This window comes from Limulus polyphemus, unplaced genomic scaffold, assembly GCF_000517525.1.
Source record: "Limulus polyphemus unplaced genomic scaffold, Limulus_polyphemus-2.1.2 Scaffold2628, whole genome shotgun sequence".
Taxonomy (NCBI): domain Eukaryota; kingdom Metazoa; phylum Arthropoda; class Merostomata; order Xiphosura; family Limulidae; genus Limulus; species Limulus polyphemus.
In genome coordinates this window covers 115,884-131,968 of record NW_013668238.1, presented here as the reverse complement: position 1 = coordinate 131,968, position 16,085 = coordinate 115,884, and the positions used below count along the sequence as shown (strand labels likewise).

Genomic DNA, 16,085 nt, shown 5'->3' with positions numbered 1-16,085 from the left:
CTAATAAAAAAGTAATAGAAAACAAAGAAATTAAAAACCAAAATCAACAAATTTAATAAAAATTTAACTACCCAACTTTCGCAGCTTTATACACTTATCTGTAGGCTAAAGTAACGATTAAATTTTATAAATTTGTGATTGTGGTTTGAATCCTTGTTTCATTACGTTTTATAGGAGGATCCCTACTTCATATTAGTATTCATAATTCTTTAATACTCTTATTTCACTACTTTTTATAACAGAATCCCTACCTCATTTTAAAATTCATAATTTTTAATACTCTTGTTATATTCATTAGATAGAAAAGTAAACAGGCACGTTGACTGGCCTGTTGATGAATTTGAGTCTAGGTACGCTATTAAACTTGACTAAGTATTTCTGTTGGTGTTCAAGGTGTTATCAACTCTAACAGAGGCCTACTGTCTATCAAAACGGATCCTTAAAAGTGAAATAAGACACACGCCATTGTCAAGGTGCGTTTTTTCAATACGTTTGATAATGTATCTAGTCAGTCAGATAAAGGCTAATTTTCAAAGTATGCTGGCCTGGTGATAAGGTCGCTTGACTCGTAATCTGTGGGTCTCGATTTGAATCCTATCATCGAACATACTCGCCCTTTCAGCTGTGGGTACGTTATAATGTGACGGTCAGTCCCACTATTCAATTAAAGTAGCCCAAGAGTTGGCAGTAGTGGTATTGACTAGCCGCCTTCCATCTAGTCTTATCACTTCTAAATTAGGGACTGCTAGCACAGATAGGCTTGGGATAGCTTTGCTCAAAATTCAACAACCAAAACATGCTGGTATATGTGGTCTTGAACTTTGTGTTGTGTCCTAAAATAAGAATATTTTAACGGTAATTTGAAAAGAGTAAGTGATGACGATACATCGCCTTTGACTATGTATAAGTTATAGGAGAACGTGTAACAAAAGGTTGTTAATGTCATCGTTTTGACTTTTGTATAATAATTTTCTTTTATACACGTGTATGTATTTCTGGAGTAGATTGTGTTTGTTAGTTAAACTGACATTGGTGGTATAGATAATTGTAGAATAATCCGAAAAATCAATATTCATTGCTTTTAAAAACCAGAGGGAACCTCAATAGCTGTGGCAATTGAAATTCGTTTAAGCAGAATTAGAGTAAATTTATCTATGAGACCTGCCCGGCATGGCCAGGTGGTTAGGGCGCTTGACTCACAATCCGCATCACACCAAACTTGCTCGCCCTTTCAGCCGTGGGGGCCTTATAATGTGACGGTCAATCCCACTATTCTTTGATAAAAGAGTAGCACAAGAGTTGGCGGTGGGTGGTGATGCCTAGCTGCCTTCCCTCTAGTCTTACACTGCTAAATTACGGACGGCTAGCGCAGATAGCCCTCGTGTAGCATTGCGCGAAATCCATAACAAACAAACAATCTATGAGACCTTGGGTGTGGTCAAATACATCAGTCGAAAAGGTTTGACCTCCTGAGTCTAAAAACTATAATTAGATCTCAAATCACTTAAGAGATGAAGAGCTATGAGCTAAAAGTTTGTACATGAAAAATACAAACAAAAACAGCCGTTGTATGAGCCACTCAGCAGCCTGCCAAATATAAAGAATTGATTAATGAAAGTAGTTTTCGCACTTTTTGCAAATTTTACCTTTAGCATGAAAGTTGTAAATCTGTAAACATTTAAATAGTGGACACTAAAACAGAAGAATTGTGTATTGTTTTTCACAATATTTTATACCTTATGATCCTCTTAGCTATCTTTGGATACATATATATCAAGAGTTATTATGTAAGAACATTTCAAAAAGTACCTCACTAGATATACACGTGCTAAGGTGATATGGCTGTGTTTTGTCTGAGAAATAATATGTTACACATATTTCATATTAAGACGCTTGAGTGCCTAAAACATAATTCTCAGTTATTGTCACCATTACTGTGTAGATTGTTTCCTTTTTAGTTTATCATTCAACAAAAACAAAAACCATAGAGTTCACCATATGGAAAGCACACGCGTTTTTCTCGTGAATATTTTGTTCCTCTGTGTAGTCATCTCTAAAAAAGTCGGAAATATATTATAAATGTTCATGCTGTTGAAGAGGGAATATTCGTAATAAAAAAGAAAGAAAATGGTCTACTACAGTTGTTTGGCCGTAACTGTTCTTAAGGGTATCGCTTTAGACTTACGTCAGATGCCACACCTATATAAGTGAAACGCCCACTACAGTTTCTTGCACCTGGCATTTAGCCAGATCGCGCGGATGGCTGCACATGTAACATCCAGGTGTGACATCAAATCCGCTGTCTGTCTGTTCTGGCTCATGTGCACAGTGTTCCCGGCTTTCTTCCAGAACGGTTGTGTTAGTTGCATGTAGTGTAGTTTTCATCACGGGTTATGGTATAGGTGTGGAAGTTGAAAGTTGAACAGGATCTTTCACGGAATAAATTGAGAGAAGTACGGTTCAGCTAGCAAAAAAAAAAGAAAAAACCGTATCCGTTGTTAAGTTTTTGCAGTGTTCACGTGAAATGTGTTAGCTTGAAATTAATGCCAGCTTTTTTTTTTTTGTGGATTTTATAAACACGTATGGTGGACCATGAATTTTGGCTTCTATTAAGCATGATAATGTGGTGAACACCCAATGCCGTTGTTTTAACCACATTTAACTCAATATTCCTGGGATTTCTTGGTATATGTAACCCTTACAAGTAAGACTGGAGTGATAACTATATGTTTATGCGAGCTTTTTTAACTCTGTTTTTGTTTTCGTAACCATTCAGCCATATCATAAACAGTAACTTGCACGGAAACATTATTTAACAAATAAATTATTTGAATGCTTTGGTTATTAAACATGTTTTTTAACGTAATGCCATCTCACTGTGTAAAGTTTCTTTGATCTATTTGTTTTTTATTGAAAAAAGTTCTGTGGCTGAAGAATAGAAAGTACATAGAGCTTTAAGTTTTTCTGCACAATAAAAGGCATTTTGCATGTTTCACTTCATGTTGTGACGGAGAAAATTGAGTTGGGTGATTACGCCGTTTTGGAGTATTTTAAGAATGTGACAACTGAGTGTGTGTGTTTTATTCAGCAAGATAAGAAGTGTCTGGGATTTATTCTGCGTCGAAGAAGTATTTGAACAGTGGATTAATTGATGATTACAGAGTTTGTAACGACGATTTATCAGACCAATTCCGAAAGTACTTTGTAGATATACCAATTTGTCTGGACACGGCGTCATGTATGAAATAACGCCTCGACGACTTATAGTCATTTTCATGTTAAACTTCAGTTAATACCTATTGTGTTAAAGTTCCAGTTGTTAATCTTAAAGATGCTTATAGAATCATCATCACGTGTTGCTAAATGTACGTATGTTTATGTACATGTAGGTTAATCGAACAGACAATATTACCTTTGTTTTCATTGTGATACGTGAGTGCGATACCGTGCATTATGTATGCTGTTTTCTACAGGAAATTTAAAGAATTATAAATACAAAGTGATACGAGAACAAAGTGCTAGTTGCAGTTGATGATCTGCTATTTGTGGTTACCTGCTAGCTTTCATTCTACAACATAAATGCGAGTAGGTTTGACTTGATTCTTCTAGTCCCAGCTGCCAAAGGTAATGGGGAGACCATGTCTACAATGGGACTTTTCTTTGCCCGACAGCCACAGATTGAAAGGTTAGTCGTTAGTTGCCCACTTTCTAAGGACTAGCACAATAAATTTAATGTTTGGGGATTTTATTATTATTATTGTTTATAATATTTTAGTACCAGAATGTCAATAATTTTAGTAATATTAGTATTTTCTCAGTGTGAAGACTGGTGTGAATGCTTGCTGTTTAATTTCGTAAGCAGTACGTTGTACTGAAATAACCATACGAAGAAAATTGTTGTATTTTTTCAATGTAAATATACACGCTATTTTCCATTGTACTTAATTTTATATTAATTTGAACTTCTATATTTGAAACAAATACATACGAAGTAGAAATTCGAATGATTTTCTGTTTTTTTCTATAGTTACACTTTCCCTGATGTTATACTTAATGTTTTCAAAATAACTTTTGGAACTTGTAATAGAAGGAAATAGTGAACTTTGGTTTTGTAACAGTATATATAATTTGTTTGATTGATTAGAGATTTAGGAAAAACTAGAGTTGTAGAAAAATGTACACATGAATTAAGAATAATACAAAATGTACAGTATCTGTGAGAAGTAACTTAGCATCATATTATAACTTTAGAATAAGTTTTTTTTTTATCATTTAGACCTAATATTTACATAGCTAATGTGAAAACTGAACCTTAACATATGTACCGAGTAGTTCAGACACAATTTTAAATAATTTATGACAAGGATATTTTTGTTAAACATTTTGTTTTTTCACAAGTGAGTCCTACCGATCACGGAACTCTTAACCATAATAAATATTCAACAATAGTATCCGTCATCCAGTTTGCAATGTTGCACACAGTTTTAATCAAAACAGGTACACACAATCAAGCACGCAATCAAGATTTTTTAAGGGGGCCTCACTTTCAGGCCTTTAAAGGCCTCTACGAATATAGCTTATAAGAAAATATGTATGTTATAGATTAAAGTGCTTATAGTTTTTTCAAAGGGATCGTATAATACAATACGAGATCATATTTTGTATTTTTGACGTATATTTCAAGATGATTTGTAAATATATTTCAATCGTTAATTTTATATTATTATATAAAATGTAGTTAATGTATAATATATACATAAAATATCTCACACGGAAAAAGTTAATCATATTAAATATTCGACTTTTAGAGTTGTGTTTTACTAAACCAATCCTAATGATATAAGATTATACCAAAAATATTTTATAATAATTGCTCGAAGAGAGCTTCTGGATTTTTTACAAATAATAATATTAAAAAGAAACGAATGTTATTATTGTAAGTAATATTTTATCGTTATTATAAAAAATGGTTTACTGGAAATACATAAAAATAAGTTTAGTTCTATTACTATAGTAATATTCAAAATAAGAAGTTATTACTTACTTACCTCAGTATTACTCTTTACACGCGTAAATTTGATTTGTGTGCCAAACAAAAGAGTACTCACAGTTTAAACATTGAAACAAAGCTGTAATTGTATATTATAATGGTTACTGAGCGAATATCAATAATACGTGTTTTTCTTATTGTTTTAAGGTTGTTCAGATTAGAGATAAGTAGTAAGCCATCTAAACGTAATTTTGCCTACTGTATATTTTTGAATATTTTTTAATATTTTATGGCTCAGGGGAGGGTTCGAATCTTCCAAGCCCTTCACTTCATTGTGCGCATGCATACAATAAAAAGATCCAACACTGATTGTCAAATTACAAGCTTTGTTTTTTTTAAATGTTCCGATGTTGTTTTTTATTTTATAAAGTGGTCATAATTAGTTTAAGTTACTCGAAACAGTTTTAAAATGACTATGTTGTTTTCCATTTGAAAATTGTTAATTCCATGAAATACAGTTCTAACATCCTGTCATTTAATAAACAATTAAAATAGTTAAGACGTGACAAACATGGTGTAAAAATCTCGGCACGAGCTTTCTTTCTCAAGGTCACTAGTTTTGTCATTGTATAAAACGCTGGCTGTATGCTGTTAAGATGTAACAGTCAACGTCTGTCTTCCTTATAAATATATAGCTTATCATTGAGACGTATTATCTCTTTCCTGCGTAGGTGTATCTATTCTGTTTGCTCATAGCTTACTCTTCAACATTCGGATTTTTTATAGGATTGTGTAGTTTAATGAACATGCTTCGTGACTGAGACAAGAAGGGGTAAAATGTAAAAAAAAGAAAGTATTCGTAATGATATTGTATGTTCCTAAAATTGCCCGTTATAAGGTTCAAATCACATGCAGACCTATACGTTTTACTACTGCAGTGACTTTCGCCCTGTAAAACGCTGTTTTAAGATCCCCTTTATACGGCTGTATATTAAAACACTGGAGTTTTCTCTTTGTCATCCGAGTACGATATGGCCATAACATCCGACACAAAAAATGTAGTTTTATATTATACACTGGAAAAATAACTTTATTTCTTAAAGTTGTCAGTTTATATTACGTCTTTTTATTGTTTTTACTCAAAAGTTGACCATGTATCGTTGTGCATATTTTTGTGTATTTGACCACATGTCGTTGTGTATATTTTTGTGTATTTGACCATGTGTCGTTGTGCATATTTTTGTGTATATAGTTAGACAGACTTACGATACATCTTTCCTTTATTTTCTGTTGAAAAAAACTATAACTCACATTAGCCGGTAATGAATGGTGTTTCTTAACATTAGTAATGAGTACTAATGACGTACAAAACTGTCATATCGTGTATACTACAAACATGTCAAAGACGCGGCAAGTAGTCAGTGTATATGAAAATAATAAGTCTGTTTTTGGACTAATGAATATTATAGTTATTGTTTTTAAATCATTCATCGCGTCGTAATGAATCAGCAGTGTCGCAGAGCTTTGGAATGTTAAGTATAGACTAAGCGTAGATAATCATGTATCTCTACAGAATATTCAAAATTATTTGTTTCATACTTGTACTAATTCATCCGTTTCCAAAATATTTTTACCTTGGGCCAGCGGTAAATCTTAGGAATTGCAACGCTAAAACCCAGGGCTTGATTCCTCGCGGTGGACAAAGCGCATATAGGCCATTGTGTAGCTTTGCGCTAAAAAATAACGACAACCAAAAACCACAGAGTTGTGTATAGAACTGTTTTCAGCTCTCAGTAACCAGAAAAAAAGGCGGTTTAGGTTTCTTGTTGTTATTGTCAAATGTGTGTTTTGATAGTTATGACCGAGATGAATAGAATAAAAATACTATCGTATTAAAGTTTTTATAGATTTGTCTGAATTATTTTATTCCATGGATATGAATTTTCAATTAATGAATTAAAGTGTGTGTTTATGTATTTTTTGATTGGTGCTATATCAGATAGTTTAATAAGAATTCCTGTAATACATATATTATCTCCTTTGGACACTTGAGGGTTGAACAACACGAATAACATAGCGTCTTGCGTGCTTTTTATGTACCGTTTCATTTTGTTTGAGGACAACTCTTTTTATAAGAAATATCAGTGATGAAAATTAGCATTTAGAATCTCTTCACACTATTGTGAATTTACGATAATCATTGTTTATACTGTAATCGACAGACGTGAGTTTCAGGGGTGTTAGCACTGTGACAAATCTGAAAAAGGGGCTTAGAAAAGGGAGTAACTCGCAAACTAATAGTTGTCATCGATTACACTCAAACCATTCAGAAAAGGTTGTTGTGAGAAAAAAAGTGTCTAGGTGTCATTTAAGCCTACATTTTTATTTATGTTCTCAACATATAGAGAGACTGTTATTGCTGTATTACTATTGCTACCAAGAATTATTGAAATGGTTAAAATTAAAATGTATAAAACAAGCAAAGGTATTATTTTAATTTATTTTTTATTTAAGCGAATATCGTTAAAATTTAAGCCGAACTTTCATTTCACTATCATAATACCCAAAACATATATTTATAATTTGATCTTAAATAATAATAACAGAAGTAAATTCTATGAAAGTTTTCTGTCGTTTGAAAGCTTTTGCACTGAACTAACTGCTTGATTAATTTAAAATATTACCAAAAAAAAGAAATTGATATGATTATATTATATTATCACAATAACCACATAATACGCAGATCAATCGGCATCATTGTTCATTCTACTAATCTTAAATGAGTGCCGTTTTCATCATCATTCTCAGTTTCTAACAATGATTCAATGGTTCGTAAAGAGTTATAACAACCAGATAATTTGAGACCAATGTAGGCACACAACTCTGTACAAAGAAACTGCAGTTACACGCTGGCATTTTTGAATTTATGTCCATTGATTGTTAGTGCAGGAACCGTTTCATTCTCTTACATATCCAAATTCATATTACCATTTTCATCCACATACCACCCATTCCCGACTGGATTACACAAATCAGGTTTAAACACACGTAGCTGTTGCACCAGATTCCAATTGCAGGTTTGCACATGTTGCTTGTCATCAACACAACTGTAGACGTCTCTGGAAGACTTTGAATTGGTACACCATGTGATGAAGTCATGCAGGTTGTCAGAAACATGAGGGACATTTTTTTTCCAGTGAGCAGTTGTGAGTTGGAATATAGAAGTTGGTGTCTTTTACGAGATGCATTTCCCTTCTCAAAAGACCAGAGACAGCATGTAAAATTCTTTTATTCGTAAATTCTACCAGTATTAATTTGTCCCTCTGATATATTTTCCAAGTTGATATCTGTGAGATTGTCAATATCATTTTGCAGTATTGTAGCATTCTGTAAGTCATCTTTGACAGTTACGAATACAGTTTTTGATGTGGGCAATATTGCTACCTCTACCAGAAATATAAATTAAAATTTGGAGAAATGAAAAGAAATATATTTTTAATATTTTGCTTACCAAACAAAGTAAGTTTTAACATCACATATATGCCTAAGTATTTAAAAGATTTGCAAAATATCAAGACAATACAAGGTATCTAGTGATAATGTAATACATTCAAAGTGAAAATTCAGAAATATTCTTAAATATTTGGTTGAAGAGATCATCATTTTCATGCCTACGACGCCAAACGAACTTGTTACGTCTCTTAATTACATTCCAAGTACTTTCAATTTGCTGCATATTTCAGAAATATAATTTAAGAATTTTTTGTGAAATTTATTTTTTATTTAAATAAATATGTAATTATTTACTAATTAGTCTAACTTGATCTAACCTCACATAAACTGACCTAACCTAGTAAAATATAATAGATATATATAAAAATAATTATTTTCGTTTCTCCAAAGTTTGATTTATAGTTCTGAAATCAGCATTAAAAACTACATTAAAATACAAGTGCAAACTGATAACAAGTGCACAATTTTTAAACAAATTTATGCCAAGAATACTATTAGAATGGGGAAGCATTTGACAAAATGTAAGAACTTCTGTCGCGAGTTCGAATCCCCGTCCCACCAAACATGCTCGCCCTTTCAGCCGTGGGGGCGTTATAATGCCACGATCAATCCCACTATTCGTTGGTAAAATAGTAGCCCAAGAGTTAGCGGTGGGTGGTGATGACTAGTTGCCTTCCCTCTCGCCTTACGCTGCTAAATTAGGGACGGCTAGCACAGATAACTTTCGTGTAGCTTTGTGCGATGTTCAAAACAAAACAAAGATCTGTGTAGATATTCAATGTGCTAATTAACCGGTATCTTCGTTATCTATTGAATTACGTATCTTACCTATGTGATGTGGCACTAGGTATAAACAGTTTAGGTATGCGTATGACCTAATTTAGATATGAAAAGCTTTATAAAATATTCTAATTTGCACGTATATATTTTGGAATAAATGGACCAAATCAATTTTAAGAAACGGGAAGAGTTCCACTGATTGATTAATTTTTTTAAAGTTTTTAGCCCTGTGAGTATGTTAAAAAAAAACTATTTAGGTTTGTTTGTTTGAAGTTAAGCACAAAGCTACACAATGGGCTATCTGTGCTCTGTCCACCATGGGTATCGAAACCCGGTTTCTAGCGTTTTAAATCCGCAGACATGCCGCTGTACCATAATGGGAGGAGGGGGGGCAACTATTCAGGAAATTTTATTGAAATTTGAAATGCGGTACTACGATCATTTTGAACACAGTATGAAAGTATTTAAACATTTATTTTGGTTATCCCCACAATCCCATCAGCGACTTTAAGCCAAGTTTGGAACATACATTCTGTTTTACGAGTATCTTGAATTCCTCAATTCTCCATTAACTTGATTTCAGTATTTTCAAATTGGAAAGCAATTTACAGTTATACTTAAGTGTATCTCTTACACCTATGCATGGACAAATTGAAAACATGAACGTTGGCCTGGTGCACAGTTTTTAACCTTTTTGATACCACGGTCCGGCTCGCGTTCTTCGTAAATTAAAATGCAAGTATAATGAACACCATTACGATTTACATATGAATGTTCTGTCAAGTTTTGTTTTGGTGAAATCCCACAGACCGGCAAAGTGGTTGTGACGGACCGGTGGTTGAAAAACACTGGCGTAGTGATTTGATTAGCCTGCTGGGCTACGGATCGAGATCCAAGGTTAAAAATAGTATGTATGTATTTTTTCTGTTCATGTATAAAATTAATGTAATAATAATATAGTATTGTATTATTATGTGTGTAGGTTTGACTGAATGCTAATAAAAAACATCAAGTGAGTCAAGTAATTACAAACAACTGAATAACAAATATTTTCTTACATTTTTTATTTTCATTTTTGAAGGAAGATGATTAAATTGTACAGAACCATCAGGTTTTACTGCCCAATCATCTTGCATAGGTTTGCCACTACAGACACATAAGGACGAAACCATGGCCATATGGTTAGCGTGCCCGAACTGAATTCGAATATTTATATTCGTGACCCGTTGCCATAGAAACGCACTCCGCACGCGATATAATAACTATTGCCAACTCTTGTTTGATTTAACAGGAGTTGGCAGTGGATGCTGTTAACTATCTTTCCTTTAATCTACAGTTCAAAATAAAGAACGGCTTTGGCAGGTAGCTACTGTGTAGCTTTGCGTGAACTTCTGAAACATAAAACAGGTATATGACTTCTGAACGACTTGGACCGTTCCTAATAAGACAGCCGCCAGAGTAGTCGTACTGCTAGACGCATTGTTAACACTTTTGTATAATATTAACCTCAATAATAGTTGCAAAAGCTGTTCATTCGAGTTGCACATCACTTATTTTCACTGAATATAAATTTTGTAAGCAAGATCTTTATAAACTAAGACCTGCTTTTGAAGTTTCTTCTCATTCGGGTGAGGAGTGAAAATTAGTTCTAAGTCTTGTCAAGGAGAAGATAATTGAATTAGGCTTATTGACCCTGCTTGGGTTGACTAAATTTGAAGGGATTCAGTATTTCTGAAGGCCTTTAAATTAAAACTGAATCTCACTATTGTTAGATATATGGCTAAAATATTCAGTAATTCTAGAGAGATAGTGGGCCAAAAGTAGGTCCATGAGTAGGTCACATGTAAGTCAAGTATTTTTGAGAGCCGCATAAACACTTCATTAAAAGAAATACACTCACCTTATTATCTGTGGCTGTCTAGCTTATACCAAGAACCTATTCTTTAAAGACTTCTAAAAACTCGGAACTATAAGTAAACTTGTAGAAACAATTAATCAAAAAGAGAAAGAAGAGAAAAGATAACCCTTCATTATCTTATAGATACTCGTTGGGGTTCAGTGTTACAGTGCCTCGATAGTTTAGTTAAAACCAAGAAGCATTTATAAGCAGTCATAGTTAATCCACAGGTATTCATCCTTGCCAACACCCTATCAAGTATGGTAGATGATGAAATTTTCTGAGAGCATTTTAAAGGAGTGCCGGGTTTGTTTGAGCAGGATCTTATCTTCAAGAAGATAGGATAACAGTGACATTTTGTAGACATCTTGAGGCAATTACCCTTTTCAGCAGCTGAAGGACATCGCTTAGAGACAACATTTTCTAATTACTGTAACTTTCGTTTCATCCTGTCATACTTTGCAGCCTAATTGTTGGCGGGCCCAAATTACAATAAGTCAAGACTTGGAGGAAGATGATCAGAAGGAAACCATTGACATGATCATGGAAGTAGCTGGGCATATATTTTAATTCAATGGTGATTTAACTGAATAAAGAGCTGGACAGAAATTATGGAGCAGAGAAATTTAATGGAAGTTATCTAGATCATTGCATTTTAACCAGATGGAAAGAACTTTGTATGGGTCGGCAATTAGCTAAAGTTGTTATTTTTTAAGATGAGGACTTAGGCAGAGGCAAAAGGCGACAATGTGAATTGAGAATGAAGGGCAAACCTGGCAGCTGCGACTACTAGCACTAGCGAACTGAGGCCATGCAGTGAAATCAGGAAGGATAAATTAGTGAGGACGAAGACAGTGAAGACAGCCACTAGCAGTGACACTAGAGCGAGATATAAGAGTGCTGACACATGACTTACGAGTATATTTATTGTAGTGATTGAGTGTATTTGTTACAGTTGTTCAGAAATACTAAAACTGTAATAAAAAGAGCACTCCAGAAAAAATAATCAATTCCATTATCATATTTTTACCTCGTAATTTTTGCAAAGGAAAGTACCCCAATAAAGATATACCAACACAAAACGTGAATAACATTGATATGATTATTTCTGGCAATATTTGTTAGTGTTGATCTATTAACTATTGAATAAAAAATCGACATTTGAAAAATTGTGGAAAGTTTTCAACAAAATGAACCTGTATGAACTCAATATCGAAGTTGATATTTTGTCGATTTTTACGATCTTCACGTTTGAAACTGTTTTGACATTATTGGACTTGATATTTAATTAATACTTGTATATTTAAAAAATGTTTTGTTCTAAATTCAGTTGACAACAATTATAGCTTAAAATTGAATTCTAGCTTAAATATAGGAATGAGTCATAATAAAACGTATCGTTTTAAGGTTATATATATATATATATTGACTTGTAAGGTATTTTTGCAAAAAATTATATGTACATATATTCAGCTAAACCCATTTCCATTTAGTTTTTCTATTTTTGTCACTACACTTTTTAAAATCCTTTATGCATATTGTATGCATGCTTCCTTAATCTAGTCAGTTCCATTAGTGCTCCTCTTGTTTGTCATGACAAGCTGAAAACCAGCTATTATAGAATGGGTCACGTGCTCGTGTTCATCGTCTAAATTTAAATGTCAAAGTTGAAGCCCATGATAGAGGAGAACAGCAGTTTCATAGAAAGATAAAATTTAATCACTTGAGAGGAAGTTATTACACATGGCCATAGCTGAGTATATATTTCGGAAAGCCATAATTACTAAAGCTAGTAACTCAAATAGCAAAACTTGTATGGGTTGTAAAAGTAATGTGTCAATATTATTATTATTGTAGTTTGTGAACCTTTACAAATTCGTTCGGTGTTATTTTCATTCAAAGACCAAAATTATTTTTTTAAATATTAAATTGCCATTGATTTCCTTTCAAACAGGAATTATATTTATCCCATTCATTTTATCTAATTAACTAATTTACTTCTAGTACATTCAATACAAATATACATAGGATATAGTAATATAAAAAGATACCAAAGTTAACAATAAACCTGCCTCTACCCTGATTGATTAAAAATGCATTTAAAAGCAAATAAAAATATACAGATTTATATGCAATACAGAACTCGCTAGTTAAACTAAGATCAACATATCAAGTACTCTGCATCCTTTAACTTCTGCCGGATCTGAGATCCAGGAGCTGTTTTGGATTTTTTTTTAAATATAAAAACAGAAACTATGATTAATTTTGCCCCACCCTCTTGTGGCTAAGCAACAAGTTTGAAGACTTATAACGCTAAAAACCGGGTTTCAATACCCGGGGTGGGCATAGCACAGATAGCCCATTGTGTAGCTTTGCGTTTATCACTAAAGAAAAAGGCTGCCTCGGTTGCATCTCAAATTCATATTTGACCAACGTAGTCAAATATATTACTTCTCCCCAGTAACGTTTCAAGTATAGTTATTTAAACAGAGAGTAAATGTCATCTTCAATAACCCATTGGCCTGATTAGATTTCGAAAACTATAATACCGTTAGTTGACACCTGTCTGACGGTCTTTTGTTTACTAACCTAGATCTAGATATAGAGATTATTTATACTGATTTTCCATCTTTATTTTCAGACACCAAAGGATGGGATGAAGTATGACTTCTTTCTTCTTGAGGGAAGTCTTAAAAAACACGTCCTTATCGATTTTGGAGAAAAGGAGGGGAAATGCAATTGAAATTATTGATGTTAATTATCCTAATTAAATGTACGTGGAAAATAGGAGGTTTTTTATGTTTATGGAGCATTAATTTGATAAATAGTATTTACAGATTAAGATGGTATTGGCAACAAAATAAAACCCCACATGAACTATTCTAAGAGATAATTTGACAATCTAGTTTCATATTGTTCAAAGAACAGAAAATTGAGGTATTCTTCCTTGGCTGATACAGTCGCGTAATCCCAGTTGGATTGAATATCATTAGAATAATTCCGAACACCACATTTACCAACGCAGTCCTCTACCATCAGCTTTAAACCAGTGCATACCATAATCTGTGCTATAATTAAGCAAGAATCCCCCACTATTTAAAATAATCTATATCAAGCTGAGTTCAGGCAATTGTCGCTGCTAAAAGTGTTCTAATTCGATGTTATGTGCAATGGGTCGAAGTTAGTGGACTGCTAGTCGTTGTAGCCCATTATTTTACATAGAAACATTTCCAGTTGTTTCAGAAAGAACCTAAAATACTAAAGCATAAACTTTGTTAAATTCGAATGAATTCGACAGTGACCAATAACACTAGATATTAGGATCAACATATTTACATTGGATATATTATAATTATGAATGAAATAATTCAGTTTGCCACACATTATTACTTATTGTATTTTCCTGCCTAGTGAAAACGATTTTACCTCACTATCAGCACTTACAACTTCCCATTAAAAATTTATTTAATAGCGATAATTTATTTAGTGTGAATTTTTAAGACCCCAGTCTTAAGTCTTTGAATATTATTGGTACCGAACATTTTTTGGTGAACCGAGCGCGGCCCAGTAGTTTGTGTACCGGGCTGTGGAGCTGATGTTCCATTGTTCGCCTTCTGTTTCTGTCAGGAAAAAAAAAGCGTTGCGCGCTTTGATGCCGTATCTGCGTTATAAGAGAGACGGTTAAGCCCTACTATTCGATCTGATAAGAGTATCCTAGAGTTGGCGGAGATATTGTTGATTATTTGCCTTTCCTCTAATTTATCACTTCAAATTTAGGGACGGCTGGCGCAGATAACCCTCATGTAGCTTTTTTGCGAAGTTCCAACAGACCGAAGCCACTTCCATCAAATAAATGAAGTAATGAAACGACATAATATTTGATCATTTATGAAAATATTATAACATTATATTTGTTTTTTTGCTGGGCTTAGTATATATAACTTCCTTACATAATAAAGGTTTTGAAGTCATAGTTTGGGTAGGCATTTGGTATGGTAGCAAAACGTCTTATGCATTAGTTCCAAGTCACCTATATTCCAGAAGGTACATATCAGCACTGCAGGACAAGTTCTTGCCTCTATTTGGTCAAGGAATTATGCACTATTTATGCAATAAGTTGGAGCAGTGTGTCACACCTCTAGAAACACAACAGCTTGGATGGTATAGAATGCACAAAATGCTTGTCTGACTGCCACAAAGTACTGAATTGAATACATGGGAGAACCATGATAAGAAACTCAAAATCAAACAACCACGGCTAGCATGTCAACAATAATTAAAGGATTATGTGTTTAATTTGAATGAAAAACCTTAATCGCCATTAAATACCTGATAGATTTCATGCCTTAATTATTGCAAGCCTTACAAGATCCTGGCAGATACTTAACATCACATTCTGCATAGATATATATTTGATCATTAACAATTCTTTGACCATTTTAAATGTATGTACCAATTTAGGGTGTTCAAATTATTAAGGTAGGGATCAGTATCACCACTGTGGATACGAACCAACAGAAAATACATCTATTATGATAGGACAGATAAAAACAGTTTTTAAAATGCGCGTGGGCACGTATTTCATTTCAACAGATACAAACAAAAGGCGGATGTAAATATACCTTAGTAGACATTTTGTACAACAACATATTAACACGTCCCTCAGGAGCCAAGAGGTATCTTTTCACTACATTTGGTTGAATATTAAAAGTAAGTTCAATCCGGAAACTCTCAAAGAGGGTGGTTTTGGACGTATCTTTTCGAGACAAGTTTTCGTTTATTAATTAATAACTTTTTAAATTAAATACAGCATCATCATCAAGTCTCCATACTAGCTAGTACTAAGGTTTACCCGTTGGAAATAAATTCAGTATATATCAATAAAGCTACATTCTCAGCATCATT

General features: G+C 33.4%; 1 protein-coding gene and 1 long non-coding RNA gene across 6 annotated transcripts in view; one reads left to right on the top strand and one right to left on the bottom strand.

Annotated features, from left to right (window-relative positions):
• LOC111087783 overlaps positions 1–5,218 on the bottom strand; it is a 21,848-nt gene extending 16,630 nt beyond the window's left edge. The window contains exon 1 of the long non-coding RNA XR_002612427.1: positions 5,049–5,218. This is a non-coding gene — a long non-coding RNA (uncharacterized LOC111087783). The remainder of the gene's footprint in view (positions 1–5,048) is intronic.
• Positions 1–16,085, top strand: part of LOC106467480 — a 144,928-nt gene that overhangs the window by 29,294 nt on the left and 99,549 nt on the right. For 2 of the 5 annotated variants that reach the window (XM_022395675.1, XM_022395677.1), the window contains exon 1: positions 2,261–3,685. The exons of the other annotated variants lie outside the window; for them this stretch is intronic. In XM_022395675.1, the coding sequence (XP_022251383.1) occupies positions 3,639–3,685 (47 nt within the window). In that variant the 5' untranslated portion in view covers positions 2,261–3,638. Of the gene's footprint in view, positions 1–2,260; positions 3,686–16,085 lie in introns of those variants that run through there. 5 annotated transcript variants of the gene reach the window in all.